This window comes from Primulina tabacum, chromosome 5, assembly GCF_025594145.1.
Source record: "Primulina tabacum isolate GXHZ01 chromosome 5, ASM2559414v2, whole genome shotgun sequence".
In the NCBI taxonomy this organism is placed as follows: domain Eukaryota; kingdom Viridiplantae; phylum Streptophyta; class Magnoliopsida; order Lamiales; family Gesneriaceae; genus Primulina; species Primulina tabacum.
The window spans coordinates 16,701,889-16,715,416 of NC_134554.1; the positions used below are offsets into that span (position 1 = coordinate 16,701,889).

The window sequence follows — 13,528 nt, forward strand, 5'->3', positions numbered from 1 at the left end:
CATTTTCTTTCATCATAAGCACTTAGATTCTTAATATTTGATTCTTTTCTGCAATTGCTTCGACCTGTCACAAATTTAGTGTCACCGGTTTTTTCTCTTCCTCTTGACCGCAAGGACTCTTTTGATCTGCTCAGACGATAATGAGGAGTTGCAATTTTCCTAGTCCAAGCTTGGTTGGCTCCAGAAAAGAATGAATAAGAGAGATAATTTAGAGAGAAAGTTTGGAAACTTTTCTATTGCTCCCAAAGAACATTTACTATGAATTATTTTAAGAAAAATTGAACAGTTCAGCTAATACTTCTGACATGCTCTGTATTCAGTGTGAAATTGTTATAAACATGTGGATATTTGCCTCTAAATGTGTCCATATTCTCTAAGAAGAAATTATTTTCTGGAAAATTAATTAGTGTAAGACATCTACTAAACAAGATTAATCAATTTGTGTTAAAAGGATCGGAATAAAGATTAAATCTTTTATCCAACTGGTTGTTGTTATTTCCCTACATCTGCGAGGCTTCTCTTTGACCTGGTACTCCTTAAGATTTATCATATTCAGATGTTTATTTTTTTGTTTGGAGGTGGGGTGGAGGGGATCTTTATCTCCTTACAGTTAGAATTCTAACATTTTTATGTGCTGCCTGTTATGAAACCCGTCTATTTAAAGAGTAGTTTCATGTATTTCAGTCGTAGAATGGTGCATTGGATATTATTGTGTGGGTATGAAAGGCTGTGTGTTAACATGTAGGCTACAGGCAGGTAGGAAGCATTGGGCCATTGGCTTCTTGTGTTGGTGGTATATGTTGAGGAATTGGTAATATGACATACTTGAAGTACTGAGATGTGATATTTTGAGATTGTTTTGGTTGTCTGATAAACCTCAGAGGAATTGAATGCATTAAAAGTTAGAAGTTGGCAATGAAAGAAAATTGTATTCATCGAAGATCTTTTTCTGAATGACACAATCTGTGAGTCAGAGGACCTTGCTTGATCCTTTTTCAATTCTAATTTCTGTGGTAAGCATTTGAATTAAACCCAGTCAAACAGCATTGATGTTTATTTACTTATCTAAAGACCTTTTCCCAGGAATTCTCTGTGGAATATATAATTGGGAAGACTGGGGCCAACTTGCGTGTATGTGATTTATAACTGTTGTGCCCTTTTGTTACATTGATGATGTGCGTAGACTTGGAATGGATTTTTCACATTAATGGATATCGCTTTAACCAAAATATAATCACACATCTTTTTACAAAAACCGATATAAACATATGAAATATGCGTTTTCTTAGTTTCTTGATCCATCCCATACCATAATTCTTCTTGTGCTCAGATAGCTGCATCGTAGTGACCCCCGAAAGTGATACGTGCTTTAGCTATTTGAACTCCTCTCACCGCACGAACTGCTTCGCTTAGCCTACTTGAGTGGTTTACGCCTTGCTTGATCCTCTGCAAACATGCTAGAAGATCTATAGCACCACTTTAAAAGCCCAAAATGAAATACAGTGAGCTAGAAAATGTTTGATTTGATACGTTTTGGGTTCTAACCTTGTCATTGGGGTGAGTTTGTTTTTGAAGCTTTTGATTCTGCTGAGGATGTTTGTTACTCATGCCGTGGCTGCTGCGGAAAACGATGATGCAGCAAAGAGAGACCCCGAGTGAGCAAAGAGCACCGATCCCAGTTAAGCTCCATTTCCATGTGTCCGATCCTCCTCCTTCGCCTTTCTTCGAGTCCATGCTGTTGTCTTCTTTGATCTCCATTTCTGAAACACCACAAGGAACGGCGTTCTGGCCCCCCTTCTCTTCGAACTGAAAAACCGCAGCACCTTCGATCTGAGGAATGAATCCCTTACTAGCAGAACCGGACCTTGGTGAGTCCACTTTGATGTCGACAAATTCGGTCTCCTTCATTTTCTTGAAGAAAACTTGTGAAACAGGGTCTGATGATGTTGCTGGAGGCGTGATCTTCTTGATCATCTCCACCGGTGGTATAGCAGATTCTTGATCCGGTGGCTTCTTCGGAAGTCTTGGTTCCAGAGGATGAAGAGAGAGAGGTGGGAGATGATCATTAGGATGATGCTGGGAAACAGAATCAACAACATTCGAAGGACTTATGAAGTAGTTCATGTGGAAAACACTCTTGGGATGAATCGTCTTCCCTCCATCATCATGAATTCCAAGAAATCCCTCGTCGGGGAGAAGCTCCCACTCTTCAATATCCATCTCTCTGGAAGTTAGTTCTTTTTCTTGGTAATGGTGGTAAATTCAAAGACAGGTTGCTGTGGCTGTTTTTCATGGAGTGTAGCGAGGAATTCTAATCAAAATAGGGCACCCCGCGATGTTGATGCGGATGCTGCTGTGTAATGAATCTATCTTCTTCTATCTTCTGTCTCATTTAGCTGAGAGGACAGGAGGGCTACGTGCCAAGATGTAGAATGCTCAATTCAATGGTCCCCCTCTACCCATAAATAGCACTCTGCCCTGCTTGATATTTACCCCGTCATTTTCTTTTTCGGAGCCTCTTTTGAAAGTTAAATTGTCACTTTTTTATGGAATAATTTAGTCTGAAGATCTCTTAAAAATTACTTGAGTAAGTTCTTGTTATGGAAGGTGATTAAGATTCCGGTTCAAGTTCAACCGATCGAACCTCTTTATCTCGACTCGATTACTTGCTTCGGTTTGGTTTTGTCCTGTTTTTGTAAAAGTTCGGAGTAAACTCGATTCATTCAGTTTTTGGAAGTTTGATATCTCTCTAGAGGAGGAGTGGAACAGTCTTCCACGCTATTGATGCTCGTTTTAGTCTTATTAACCCTATTTTTATACAAACTATTACTAAAGATGTAAAGGGATAGGTGTATTTATTTGTTAGTTAAGGTTTATGTTTAGAGTAGACAATCTTAATGAGTTGGTCTGATTCATATTTATCATGTAGAATAATATTTTTGACAAAAAAAATTATATTTTATCATGAGTTGGGTCGAATAAAAAGTACGACTCACAAAATTGATCCGTGAAGTTGTCTGGAAGAGTTTGTGTTATGTTTATGGATACATATAATATATAATATTATATTGTTGCGTTGTATCTGATCAATGTATTTATAAAATAAAAGGTGGTATTTTTTTCTTTTTTGAATAAAAGGGATGTTTGGTCAGCAGTTGCTTGTAGAAATGGGACAGGAATAATATTTATTGAGATAAAGTGGAAGATCATGAAGAGCGAAAGATGCAGTAAATAATGAATTTAACTTGATTTAGTCGAGTTTCTAGTTAAATTTAGTCGAGTTTCTAATTTTTTATTTTTATTTAAAAATAGATGATTTTTTTTTATTACAACATACACGGGAGGAGGGATCGAACCTGAGGAGAGGAGCCAGCTAATATGATGGGTGAGACCACTGTGCTACAAGCCCCGTCTCTAAATAGATGGTTTTGTTTTCAATAAAAGATGGAAATAAAATTCAGTTGCTTGAAAATTTTAATTGCTCGATAATATTCATGATAATTGCTCGAGGGGTATGATCCATTTTAAATCGATATGAAACTAAATTTATTTTTAATATTTAAAGAGCGTGAAGAAAGAAAAAAATCCGCATGATGGGTGTGATGAAAATTTAGTTAAATTTAATTTTTTTAATAATTATATAGTATAAAAGTTTGTACTATCTAATTTTTTGCCAAAAAAAAAGTACCATCTAAATTTTAATATAAATTAAATAATTTATATTACATAGATTAAATTCTCTATGTATAATTTACACAGTTAGTTTCCGTTTCTTACTTTCTTTGAATCAGACCCAAATCATAGCTACACTAGAGTTGAGAAAAATAACGAATTTTCGACGTATCGAGATTACCGTAAAAAAAAATATCGAATTTACCAAATTTTCGGCATGGTACGGTAACGATCTCGAATTTTTGGGTACGATATCGGTATGAAATTTGAAAATTTCGATAATACCGAAATAATATATAAAAATTTAAAAATATATAATATTTTTAAACAATAAATTTAATTTTAAAATTATAAAGTTTTTTTCGGGTATAAAAAGATACATACCGATATCGTACCGAAATCTCAACATATCTTATAATTTCGGTATAATCTTTGTCTAGTTATATGTATCACAATTTTCGTTAAGGTATGATATAAAATTTTCTCATACCATCGGTATACAATTTTTGTTACGATATAATACAATATACCACTCCTAAACTAGATCATTGAAGTCGGATCTAATTTTGGAACCAAAATCGGAAAATATGTTTCAATTCCAAATTTTGGAAGATATTTTTGGTACGTCGTTTGGTCTAAATCTCACAAAGTGGTCTTATCCCTGCATTGCTACATAAATAAATATCTATGTCTTATGTGCATAACAACTAACAAATGAATGGTCCATAAGATTACGTGCTATCTCATAGTTTCTCAGTATCTAATTATTTTACATTTTCATTTGAGTATATATTTTATATAAGCCAATATCAGACCTCTATATCTATGATACGAATCAATCGGTTTCATACATGAAAGGTAAACTAATATTTTTTCATGCATCGGATCAGATAAGAGACAATTATCACAAAATTGATCTGTCAGATAATCCTATAGAAATTTTTGCATTCTCTTGTTTGGTCCACAATAAATAATAAATATTCAAAATAAAACACTTGGTTTCCATCTAAATTTGAAATTTGCGTCTTCAAGTCTCAATCATCTCCCAATCTTTATATCAGAAGAGGCATGTTCAGCGAACACCCAATTAATATTTAGGCACCCTTTGATCCAAAAGATAACACTTTATGCCTTTATTTTTGACCATCGAGCTTTTGAATTTTTATCATTCCATTTTACGAGTATATCAGCGGAATAAAAGAAAAGTAGAGATTTCTGGTTTTTTGTTTGATAATAATACTTCCGGATTTGAACTGAAGAAAAAGGATTTGCAGTCTCCCGCCTAACCACTCGGCCATGTCGTCAAAATGATACAAAAATCTTATCGGATTACTAAATTTTTATTGCACTTGAATTTTTCGTTTTTTTTTTGTTTTGGATTTGATCCATTCCTTCTATTCATTCTAGATTATCTCAAAATCCACAAAACTAAAAAAATTCTCTCGCTTTTCTATTGAGAAATCACATGGTATCTAAAATTAAAATTTTGTAATTATTCACATATTACTCCTTGTTCTAAGAAATTTGCTTAATTCGAAAATCATCATTATAAAATTATTCACATAGAATGCTACCATTTAGAGTTAGGAGTGGAATTGGAATGCAACTTAAGTATATCACTGCTTGTGAAAACAATTTTTTTTTTTTATAGAAAAAGTGAAACAACTATTCCAAGATAGTCGATATTTACATTTCATTTTTTGTTATTTATACTCCACTTTATGTGTAGAATATGTGTTAAATTTATTCACAAATAAAGTATAAATAACAACAAATGAAATATAAATATCAATTCCTTATTCTAATATAAGCAAACGAGTCTTTAAAAAAAAGTCAACAAATGAGCGAGGGTTCAAAGATTCAATACGAAAGGCAAGGCTAGGAAGAAAATTAAATTTTATATAATTTTTTTAAATAAATAAATAAAATATCACTCCATCACGTTTTTACGAGGACTAAAACATTATTTGAATTATCACTTAAATTCAGGTCATATTAAAACCTAATGAAATGATACCTAAATGCTAACACATATTAATCAACTAATCGGCAACCATTATTTTTAAGTTATCAAATCTCATTCTTTATAAATTAACTAATTAACTTTCTCGGAACTAATCTACGCCAACCCCAATTTAGACGTGCATCTTCTACAAAAAACAGGTTTGGATCGTCTCACCACATAAAATATGTTAGTTGAATTGACAATCCAAATGTTAGTCACTTTACCCAACCAAATTCAATAAAAAGAATTGATTAGGCCAAGCCCAAACATAAAGTTAGCGTTGAGTTGGTAATTTTGTGGATATTTTCCAACTTTCATATCGGTTTCTTAAAGATATATTGTTTTGATAATGCTAGACTGCTAATTAAAAGGAACTTATTCCAGCTTTTGAGGATATGCAATGACATAATTGCCCATTCTTTTGGGTTAGTAGTCATACGCGTAATTTGCATTCACTTCTGTTGATACTTGAAAAAACTTGGGTAGATGTGGCAACTTTCTCCTGCAGAATCCCTTAGTAAATCGTGGCCTAGAATGCACACACGAACCAAACACTCATGAAAGGACGCAGGAAGAGTTTTCTGACATGATCACTCAAACAATCAAGTCAAAATTGAGATAACGAAAAAGAGAGAAAACTCATTTAGTGAAAGTATTGTGAATACTGAATGAATACAAGTGCAATGTGATTATGTGAACCTTGTATTTATAGGCAAACCTTCATAGGTGATAGAGATCATGGAAAGATTCACTTCTTGATTGAATGTTGAATCCTCCTTATCTAGCTATGACTCTTTCCTTATCGATACCCCTTCCTTATCTAGAAATCTTCCCTTAACTAGATATACAAATATCTAGAAAAAGATTTGATACTCAATCCACTCAAAATTCCTTAGATCTTCTCCCTCCATTGTCCCCATTCACCACCCTCTAATTACCTTTTGCTCCCATCTTCGGTAGTTCGGGTCCTCATACTTAGCGTTTACATTTAACTCACAAGCCCGGACACACTTCTTCGGACCCCAGGTCCTCGTTTCCCTTACCAGCCTGCCTCAACCTTCTCCTTCTTGTCCCTCTACTCCTCATTCTCGAGGACCCGAGGTCAGCTTGACCCTGACCCCATCCACTTCCTCCAACTTCTATCTTTAGTCTAACTCAATCCAATTCAATTCAAATGGGGATTGAATACATTATCGGGGAATCATCAGTCCCCCACTCTAGTTGAGCTATGGCTGAACTCACTATCCTGAACTAAATGGGCAAGACCAGACCTGGGCTCCAAAGTATTTGTCGAATTTTGAATCGGGGCAACAAAACTTGACACTCGAAGTCACCCCTTCACCAGCAACAGTACCGTCGATGTCAACCCTAACTAAGAACAACATGATTGATGTCAACCCAAGGCTAACGTCATCCTTCTTTCGAAATGACAACTGGCGTAAAACCTAATCAAGAATAATGACTGTTATTATGATTCGACCGTTCGCCCTACTAGGCTGGCTTGTCCATTATCGAGCTAACTGTTAGCCTTTCCAATTCATCATGACACTATTCCAATTCGTACCAATGATTCATGATACTCACTGAAAATTTAGGGTTCGGTTCCAGCAGGTGACGCTAGTCCGAATGTAGAGCTCGAATTTACTCTAGGTCTGAAATCACGAAGGAGACCATTAGAAGAGAGCCGGGAGAGTGTTCTGGTATAGCCCCTCCGACACTCAAGTCAGAGACTGAGAATATAATGAGAAAGCAGCTAAGGGTGCTGCTGAAATCAATATAGTGAATGAACAATTAAACTCTCAAACCTGATATTTATAGGAGAATACGTGAGTTCCATCATGGGCCTTTTATCTTGGCTAGGGATGGGCCGCGAGTCCAAAATCCGGTTTGGGTCTGATCTTGATGGGCTCATTCGTGGGTTATCATCAGTCTCCTCCTCCCAAATCGAACCGAATCTCAGGTTTGAAGTTCAATTAATTGTGTTGTCATCGGTTAACATTCTTCCCATGTTTCTCATTAGTCTCCAAAAATTTGGAAACAAATTAAATCACCTTCCCATTTTAAAAGGCCAGATATGTGTCGGCCTCCTCTATAGATAGTCATTTATTCCCCACCTTGTTTCATTCTCCCATCTCCACTTAATATTTTCTCCACACCCACGCCGCTCCACAACCACGCCCGTCGCCTTACCCTCGCACGCTCGCCAACCTCGCCTGCCCCTTGCCATCACTTTGTTCTCGCCCGCGCCAGTTCACCGCCGCCTACACTCTTGCCCCTGCACTAGCTCTCGCCTCGCACCTCCACCAACCTCGCCAGCCCTCTCCCCTCGCAAGCCCACACCCCTCGCCAACGCTCGCGCGTTCCCACTTAGCCTCCCCTACTCGCTAGCCCATCAACCAGCCCTTGCACCATGCACATCGCCTCGCCCATCCAACGCGGCTTCCGCCCTTGCCCCTAAACTAGCCTCGACGCTCACCCAAGCCCTTCTCCTCCTGGCCTCTCGCCCGCGCTAGCCAGCCCTCGCCCCTACAACCCAGACTTGCAGCTTCCTCGCTCACTTCAACCCCGCCACCTCCTCGCCCATTGCCCTTGCCACAGTCCCGCCCAGCCCTTGCCGCCTCACCCCTAGCCTTCATCAACACTCGCCTTTTGCTCGTCTCTTTTGCTAGCAGCTCGCCCTCACCCCTTGACCAGCGCATCCCTAAGTAGGAAAACTTAACTAGGCAGCTCGTCTCTTCTCCTCTACTAGGCATAGCCTAAGTAGGAAATCTTAACTTTCAATCTCCCCACCTCTTATCCTCTACCAGGTATAAGCTAAGTAGGAAAATTTAATTTTCAATCTCCCCAATTTTTCTCCTCTACTAGGCATATCCCAATGAAGAAAATTTAATTTTCAATCTTCTCACCTCTTCTCTTCTACTAGGAGTAGCCCATGTAGAAAAATTCAATTTTCAATATCCTCACATATTCTACTCTACTAGGCATAGCTCAAGTAGAAAAATTCAATTTTCAATCTCCCCAACTCTTCAACTCTACTAGGCATAGTCTAAGTAGGAAAATTTAATTCTCAATCTTCTCACCTCTTCTCCTCTACTAGGCATAGCCTATGCAGGAAAATTTAATTTTCAGTCTCCTCACCTCTTCTCTTCTACTAGGCGTAGCCCAAGTAGGAAATTTAATTTTCAATCTTCTCACATCTTCTCCTCTACTAGGCATAGCTCAAGTAGAAAAATTTAATCTTCAACCTCCTCACCTCTTCTCCTCTACCAGGCATAGCCGAAGTAGAAAAATTTAATTTTCAATCTCATCGCCTCTTCTGCTCTACTAGGCATATCCCAAGTAGGAAAATATAATTTTCAATCTCCACAACTCTTCCCCTCTAATAGGAATAGACTAAATAGAAAATTTTAATTTTCAAATTTTCAATATCCTCACATCTTCTCCTTTACTAGGCGTAGCCCAAGTGGGTAAACTTCAGCTCATGTCATCCTCATAATAGAACAACATCCTCAAAATTACGAATATGTTATTTGTGCAATTAATATTTTCACTATTATTAATTTAAATTAAAAAATATTGACGTTGAATTTGAATTTAAATGTTTACACCAACATTGCATGTGTTGCTTGTGCAATTAACCATTTGACATAAATAAATTAATAGCTTTTTTATTCTAATGATGTTTTATTGTTATCTTTATATTATCATAGTTAGGTATCAGCAAAGAAAACAATAAAATGGTGTCATGTCGAGAATATTATTGTTATAAGTTACAAATGAGAGATCATTTGACATCAATTCTTCTATAATAGTATATATGTATATAAAGCTTGAAACGACTAGGTTAGACTATTATCGAAGAAATGAGGTTGAGATGAGAGCTGAATTTTATCAAGGTATAGTAGATATCATTATTAGAGGAGAAACTAGAGGCAGTGAAGTTGGCCAAAGAATTGTACTACCAGCATCTTTCATTGGAGGCCTAAGGGATATGCAACGTAGATATCTTGATGCGATGTCATTAGTGAGAACATTTGATAAACCAGATCTCTTCATTACATTGACTTATAATCCAGAATGGAAGGAGATAAAGGATAATCTTAAAGAAGGACAAAAAGCTCAGGACCGGCCAGATTTAACGTCAAGGTTGTTTCAAGCAAAATTACATGATTTGAAAACTCAGATAATCAAAAAAGGACTATTTGGAAAAGTCGTCGCATATGTCTATGTAATTGAGTTCCAAAAAAGGGGATTGCCTCATGTTCACATGTTGGTCATACTAAAACCTACCTACAAAATAAATACTCCTGGATCAGTTTGATTATTATGTATCTGCGGAACTTCCTAACAAAGATACACATCCTCAGCTATATGATTTGTTTGTAAAACATATGACACATGGTCCTTGTGGAGATATGAATAAAAAAAATTCTTGCATGGTTAATGGACAATGTAAAAGTCATTGTCCAAGGCTATTTTATCAAACTACAACACAAGAAAAAGATGGATATCCAAGATATAGAAGAAGAAATAATGGCCAAACAATAAATGTGAGAAGAGCAAAGCTTAATACCCAATGTGTGGTTCTTCACAATCCTTACCTCCTGTTAAGATATTATTGTCACATTAATGTGGAAGTTTGCTCTGGATTTACAGCTGTGAAATACCTATACAAATATATTTATAAAGGCCATGATAAAGTGGCAGTGCATATTGCTCATGATGATGGAGAAAACGTAATAGATGAGATTAAAAACTTCCAAGATGCAAGATGAGTGTCAGCACAAGAAGCTCTTTGGAGGATATTTGAGTTTGACCTCAATGAGATATCCCCAGCTGTGATTAATTTGCCACTGCACTTGCCAAATAAACAATGTGTCACCTTTTGGAAGAATCAAAGTCTGAGAAATGTTCTACAGTGGGAGCATATCTCCAAAACAATGCTAACAGAATTTTTTCAGATGTGCGCAACAAATGAAAGAGAAAAACCTCTTTTATATAGTGAATTTCCAGAATATTATGTGTGGGATAAAAAGAACAAGTATTGGCAAGAAAGGAAAAAGGAGAAGGTCATTGTTCGTGTAAATGGAGCTAATCCCGTGGAAGGTGAAAGATATTATTTAAGACTGTTACTTAATCATGTTAGAGGTCCAACTTCATTTGACAATCTGTTAACAATCGACAGAAATATCTAATTTACTTTCAAAGAGGCTGAACAAAGAAGAGTGCTTGAATCAGATAAAATCATTTTTGAGTGTTTAAATGAGGCTGTTAGCTTCCAAATGCCACACACATTACGAAGATTGTTTGCAACGATTTTGGTATATTGTGAGCCAACAGATGTTAGAAAACTATGGGAGACTTACTTTCAAGCAATGTCCGAAGACTTCAAAAAAAAAAAATTCTCTATGTGCAGGGGATTATTGACGGCAAAAACATTACAAAGTCTCAGTATGCTTCTAGAAAGCATGGGCAAAGATATTGGACTTTATGACCTGCCAAAAGTAACAACTCCAATAGATGAACCAAGTGAAGTAATCCCTCGAGAAATTCTCGATGAGTTGGCCGTTCACATTCTAGATGAAGATTACTTAGCTCAATCCAACCTGAATACATCACAACAAAAGACATTCTCTACAATAATTGATTGTTTAGATGCACAAAAAAATGGATTATTCTTTGTCGATGGACCTGGAGGATCAGGGAAAACTTATTTATACCGTGCCTTATTGGCCAATGTAAGATCAAGAAAAATGATAGCACTTGCTACAGCAACTTCAGGAGTTGCGGCATCTATATTTCCGGGTGGTCGGACAACCCATTCATGATTTAAAATTCCCATTGACTTGCATGATAAAAGTTATTGTACAATGATACCCAAGACCGAGGATGGATCCGGTCCACTCTCGGTATCCCAGACAGTTAATGGCCCACGTTCGGAAAAATCAGGAGGTTAAGATCGAGGCATCTTGGTCTGAAACTTCTAGGAGGTCATCCCCGCCGACCTCCAAAATCCACAATCTCGTCGAATCAGAAGAGGTGGCCGACCTCCCATGCCGACCTCCCAACAAGACCTGAGCCGACCTCCAAGGTGAGGTTATCGTGTTGATTGGTAATATTCGGGCCGACCTCCCGAGCCGAGCTCTCAAGAGACCAAGACGATAGGCGGGCTCTTGCCTATGAGAGCTCTTACATATACATTAATGGATATGCAGTAGAAATCAAACCCAATAAGGTAAGGCCCAACAAAATATAACCAAATCTTGCACAATATCTAACTAAAGCTTGCACAAGATTCTGAGGATCTAAATATATTAAATCAGTACTCTATCTATCTTCTATAAATAACAGGTTTCATTCTTTGTTTATTCATTCAGATATTCACATTCTCTCAGCACACATATTACTCTCTCAATTTTCTGTTCTTTGACTTGAGTGTCAGAGGGGCTACGCCGGAACAACCTTTCGGCCCCCTTCTAACGTTCTTGTTTGTGCTTCCACATCTCGAAGGTCCGATCCGAGCACCCCAAGTGAAGATCCGGCCTCCTAGCTACCATCTCGGATTTCAGCAACATCAAAATTGATGTTGTTTTTGACAAAAAGGCTGAACTCGGGTTTTAAAGACCACAATCTCTATTATTTGTGGCTGGCTACGTACTAAACTGAAATGTTCTAAAAAAATCACCATCAATCAATTGCTCAATGAACACAAAAATTTAACCGAGGTAAGAGAAAAAGTTAACAATTTTTTCCTTTTATTGCACTAATTGTTTCTCCCATTTATCCAAAACATTAATTTTAATTTATTTGGTTTATCGAATGTATCGATCTTATGTTCTAATGAATTAGAACACATAATACTCTTTCAAAGGATATGTACATGAAGTTGAAAACAGATTTAACCTTTGGTACAAAGCTTGTAACAATTGTTCGAGGCAATTATTAAAACAAAAGATGCGACAACTTGTACCAAATGCGTTCATATACTTGCCGAAGCAGTTCCAAGGTATAAACCCATCATATTTGTTTTTTTATTCATGAAATAATAGCATACATTTATATTTTTTTATCATACTGCCACATGCACATGTATCGAATTACGATAAATGCCAAAAAAGACAATGACAATGTAAAAATTACAGTGTTTGAAGACGTAGCTGCTGCTTTTATTGGTTGTCCAGTACTGAAAGATTATATCAAGTCAGTCGCTGAGGTTAGTTTAAACCACATTACTACAAATAACACCTAAACTTTAAAACTCTATAACTAACTTGTGTTTGGGTTTAGTGTAGGATGCAAGTGCTTCACCATATTATATGGCCCTTGAAATGCCAGAAAAGGAAGAATACAACTTTCTTTTCAAATTTGCTGAAAAAACTCCAACCAATAATGCAACTTATTCTATTATAGTTGAAGGATTTCAAAAGCCCCTGCAAAAGCACAAATCAGGAAAATTCGAAGATGTCAATGCAAAGGCTCAAATTCTAATTGAAGATGATGAAAAAATTGCTACTTTTATAAAGAGAGAAGACATCAAACATAGTTCTGTCCAAGACACGAAAGCCAACAAAACAACAAAAAATTAGTTGATGATGCCAAAATAAGTACCCACGTCCTGATTGAAGATGATGATGACAAGCTTTCTTCCTCCACAAAGAGAAAGAGACAAGTCAAAACTAAAAATGACATACAAAATGTGGCATGTGTGAAGATCAAGCAAGAAAAAATTTGATTTCATCATAACTTTGCACTATGCTTTTTTATTGTTTTTTAAATTTTTGTCTTATATTACAATTTTCCTATAAATAAATATTTGTGTTTATATTTTTAAATAATCATTATTTCCATTAA

At 36.4% G+C, this 13,528-nt stretch overlaps 1 protein-coding gene across 2 annotated transcripts; it reads right to left on the reverse strand.

Moving 5' to 3' along the window:
* Positions 1-1,138: 1,138 nt before the first annotated feature.
* LOC142547128 (uncharacterized) lies at positions 1,139-2,418 on the reverse strand. 2 transcript variants are annotated; one of them, XM_075655235.1, is made up of 2 exons: positions 1,546-2,418; positions 1,139-1,466 (listed from the first exon to the last, which is right to left on the reverse strand). In XM_075655235.1, exons 1-2 carry the CDS (start codon positions 2,218-2,220, stop codon positions 1,458-1,460), a joined length of 684 nt encoding a protein of 227 aa, XP_075511350.1. In that variant the 5' UTR covers positions 2,221-2,418; the 3' UTR covers positions 1,139-1,457. The 2 variants fall into 2 exon arrangements, with proteins under 2 accessions (XP_075511350.1, XP_075511349.1); XM_075655234.1 differs by having other exon boundaries at positions 1,139-1,446; positions 1,546-2,410.
* Between the last annotated feature and the right edge of the window lie 11,110 nt (positions 2,419-13,528).

Coding starts and splice junctions, on each gene's coding strand:
- LOC142547128 (XM_075655234.1), bottom strand. CDS start 2,220: ATGGATATTGAAGAGTGGGAGCTTCTCCCCGACGAGGGATTTCTTGGA. Junction 1,447..1,545: donor AAACTCACCCCAATGACAAG/GTTAGAACCCAA, acceptor GCATGTTTGCAG/AGGATCAAGCAAGGCGTAAA.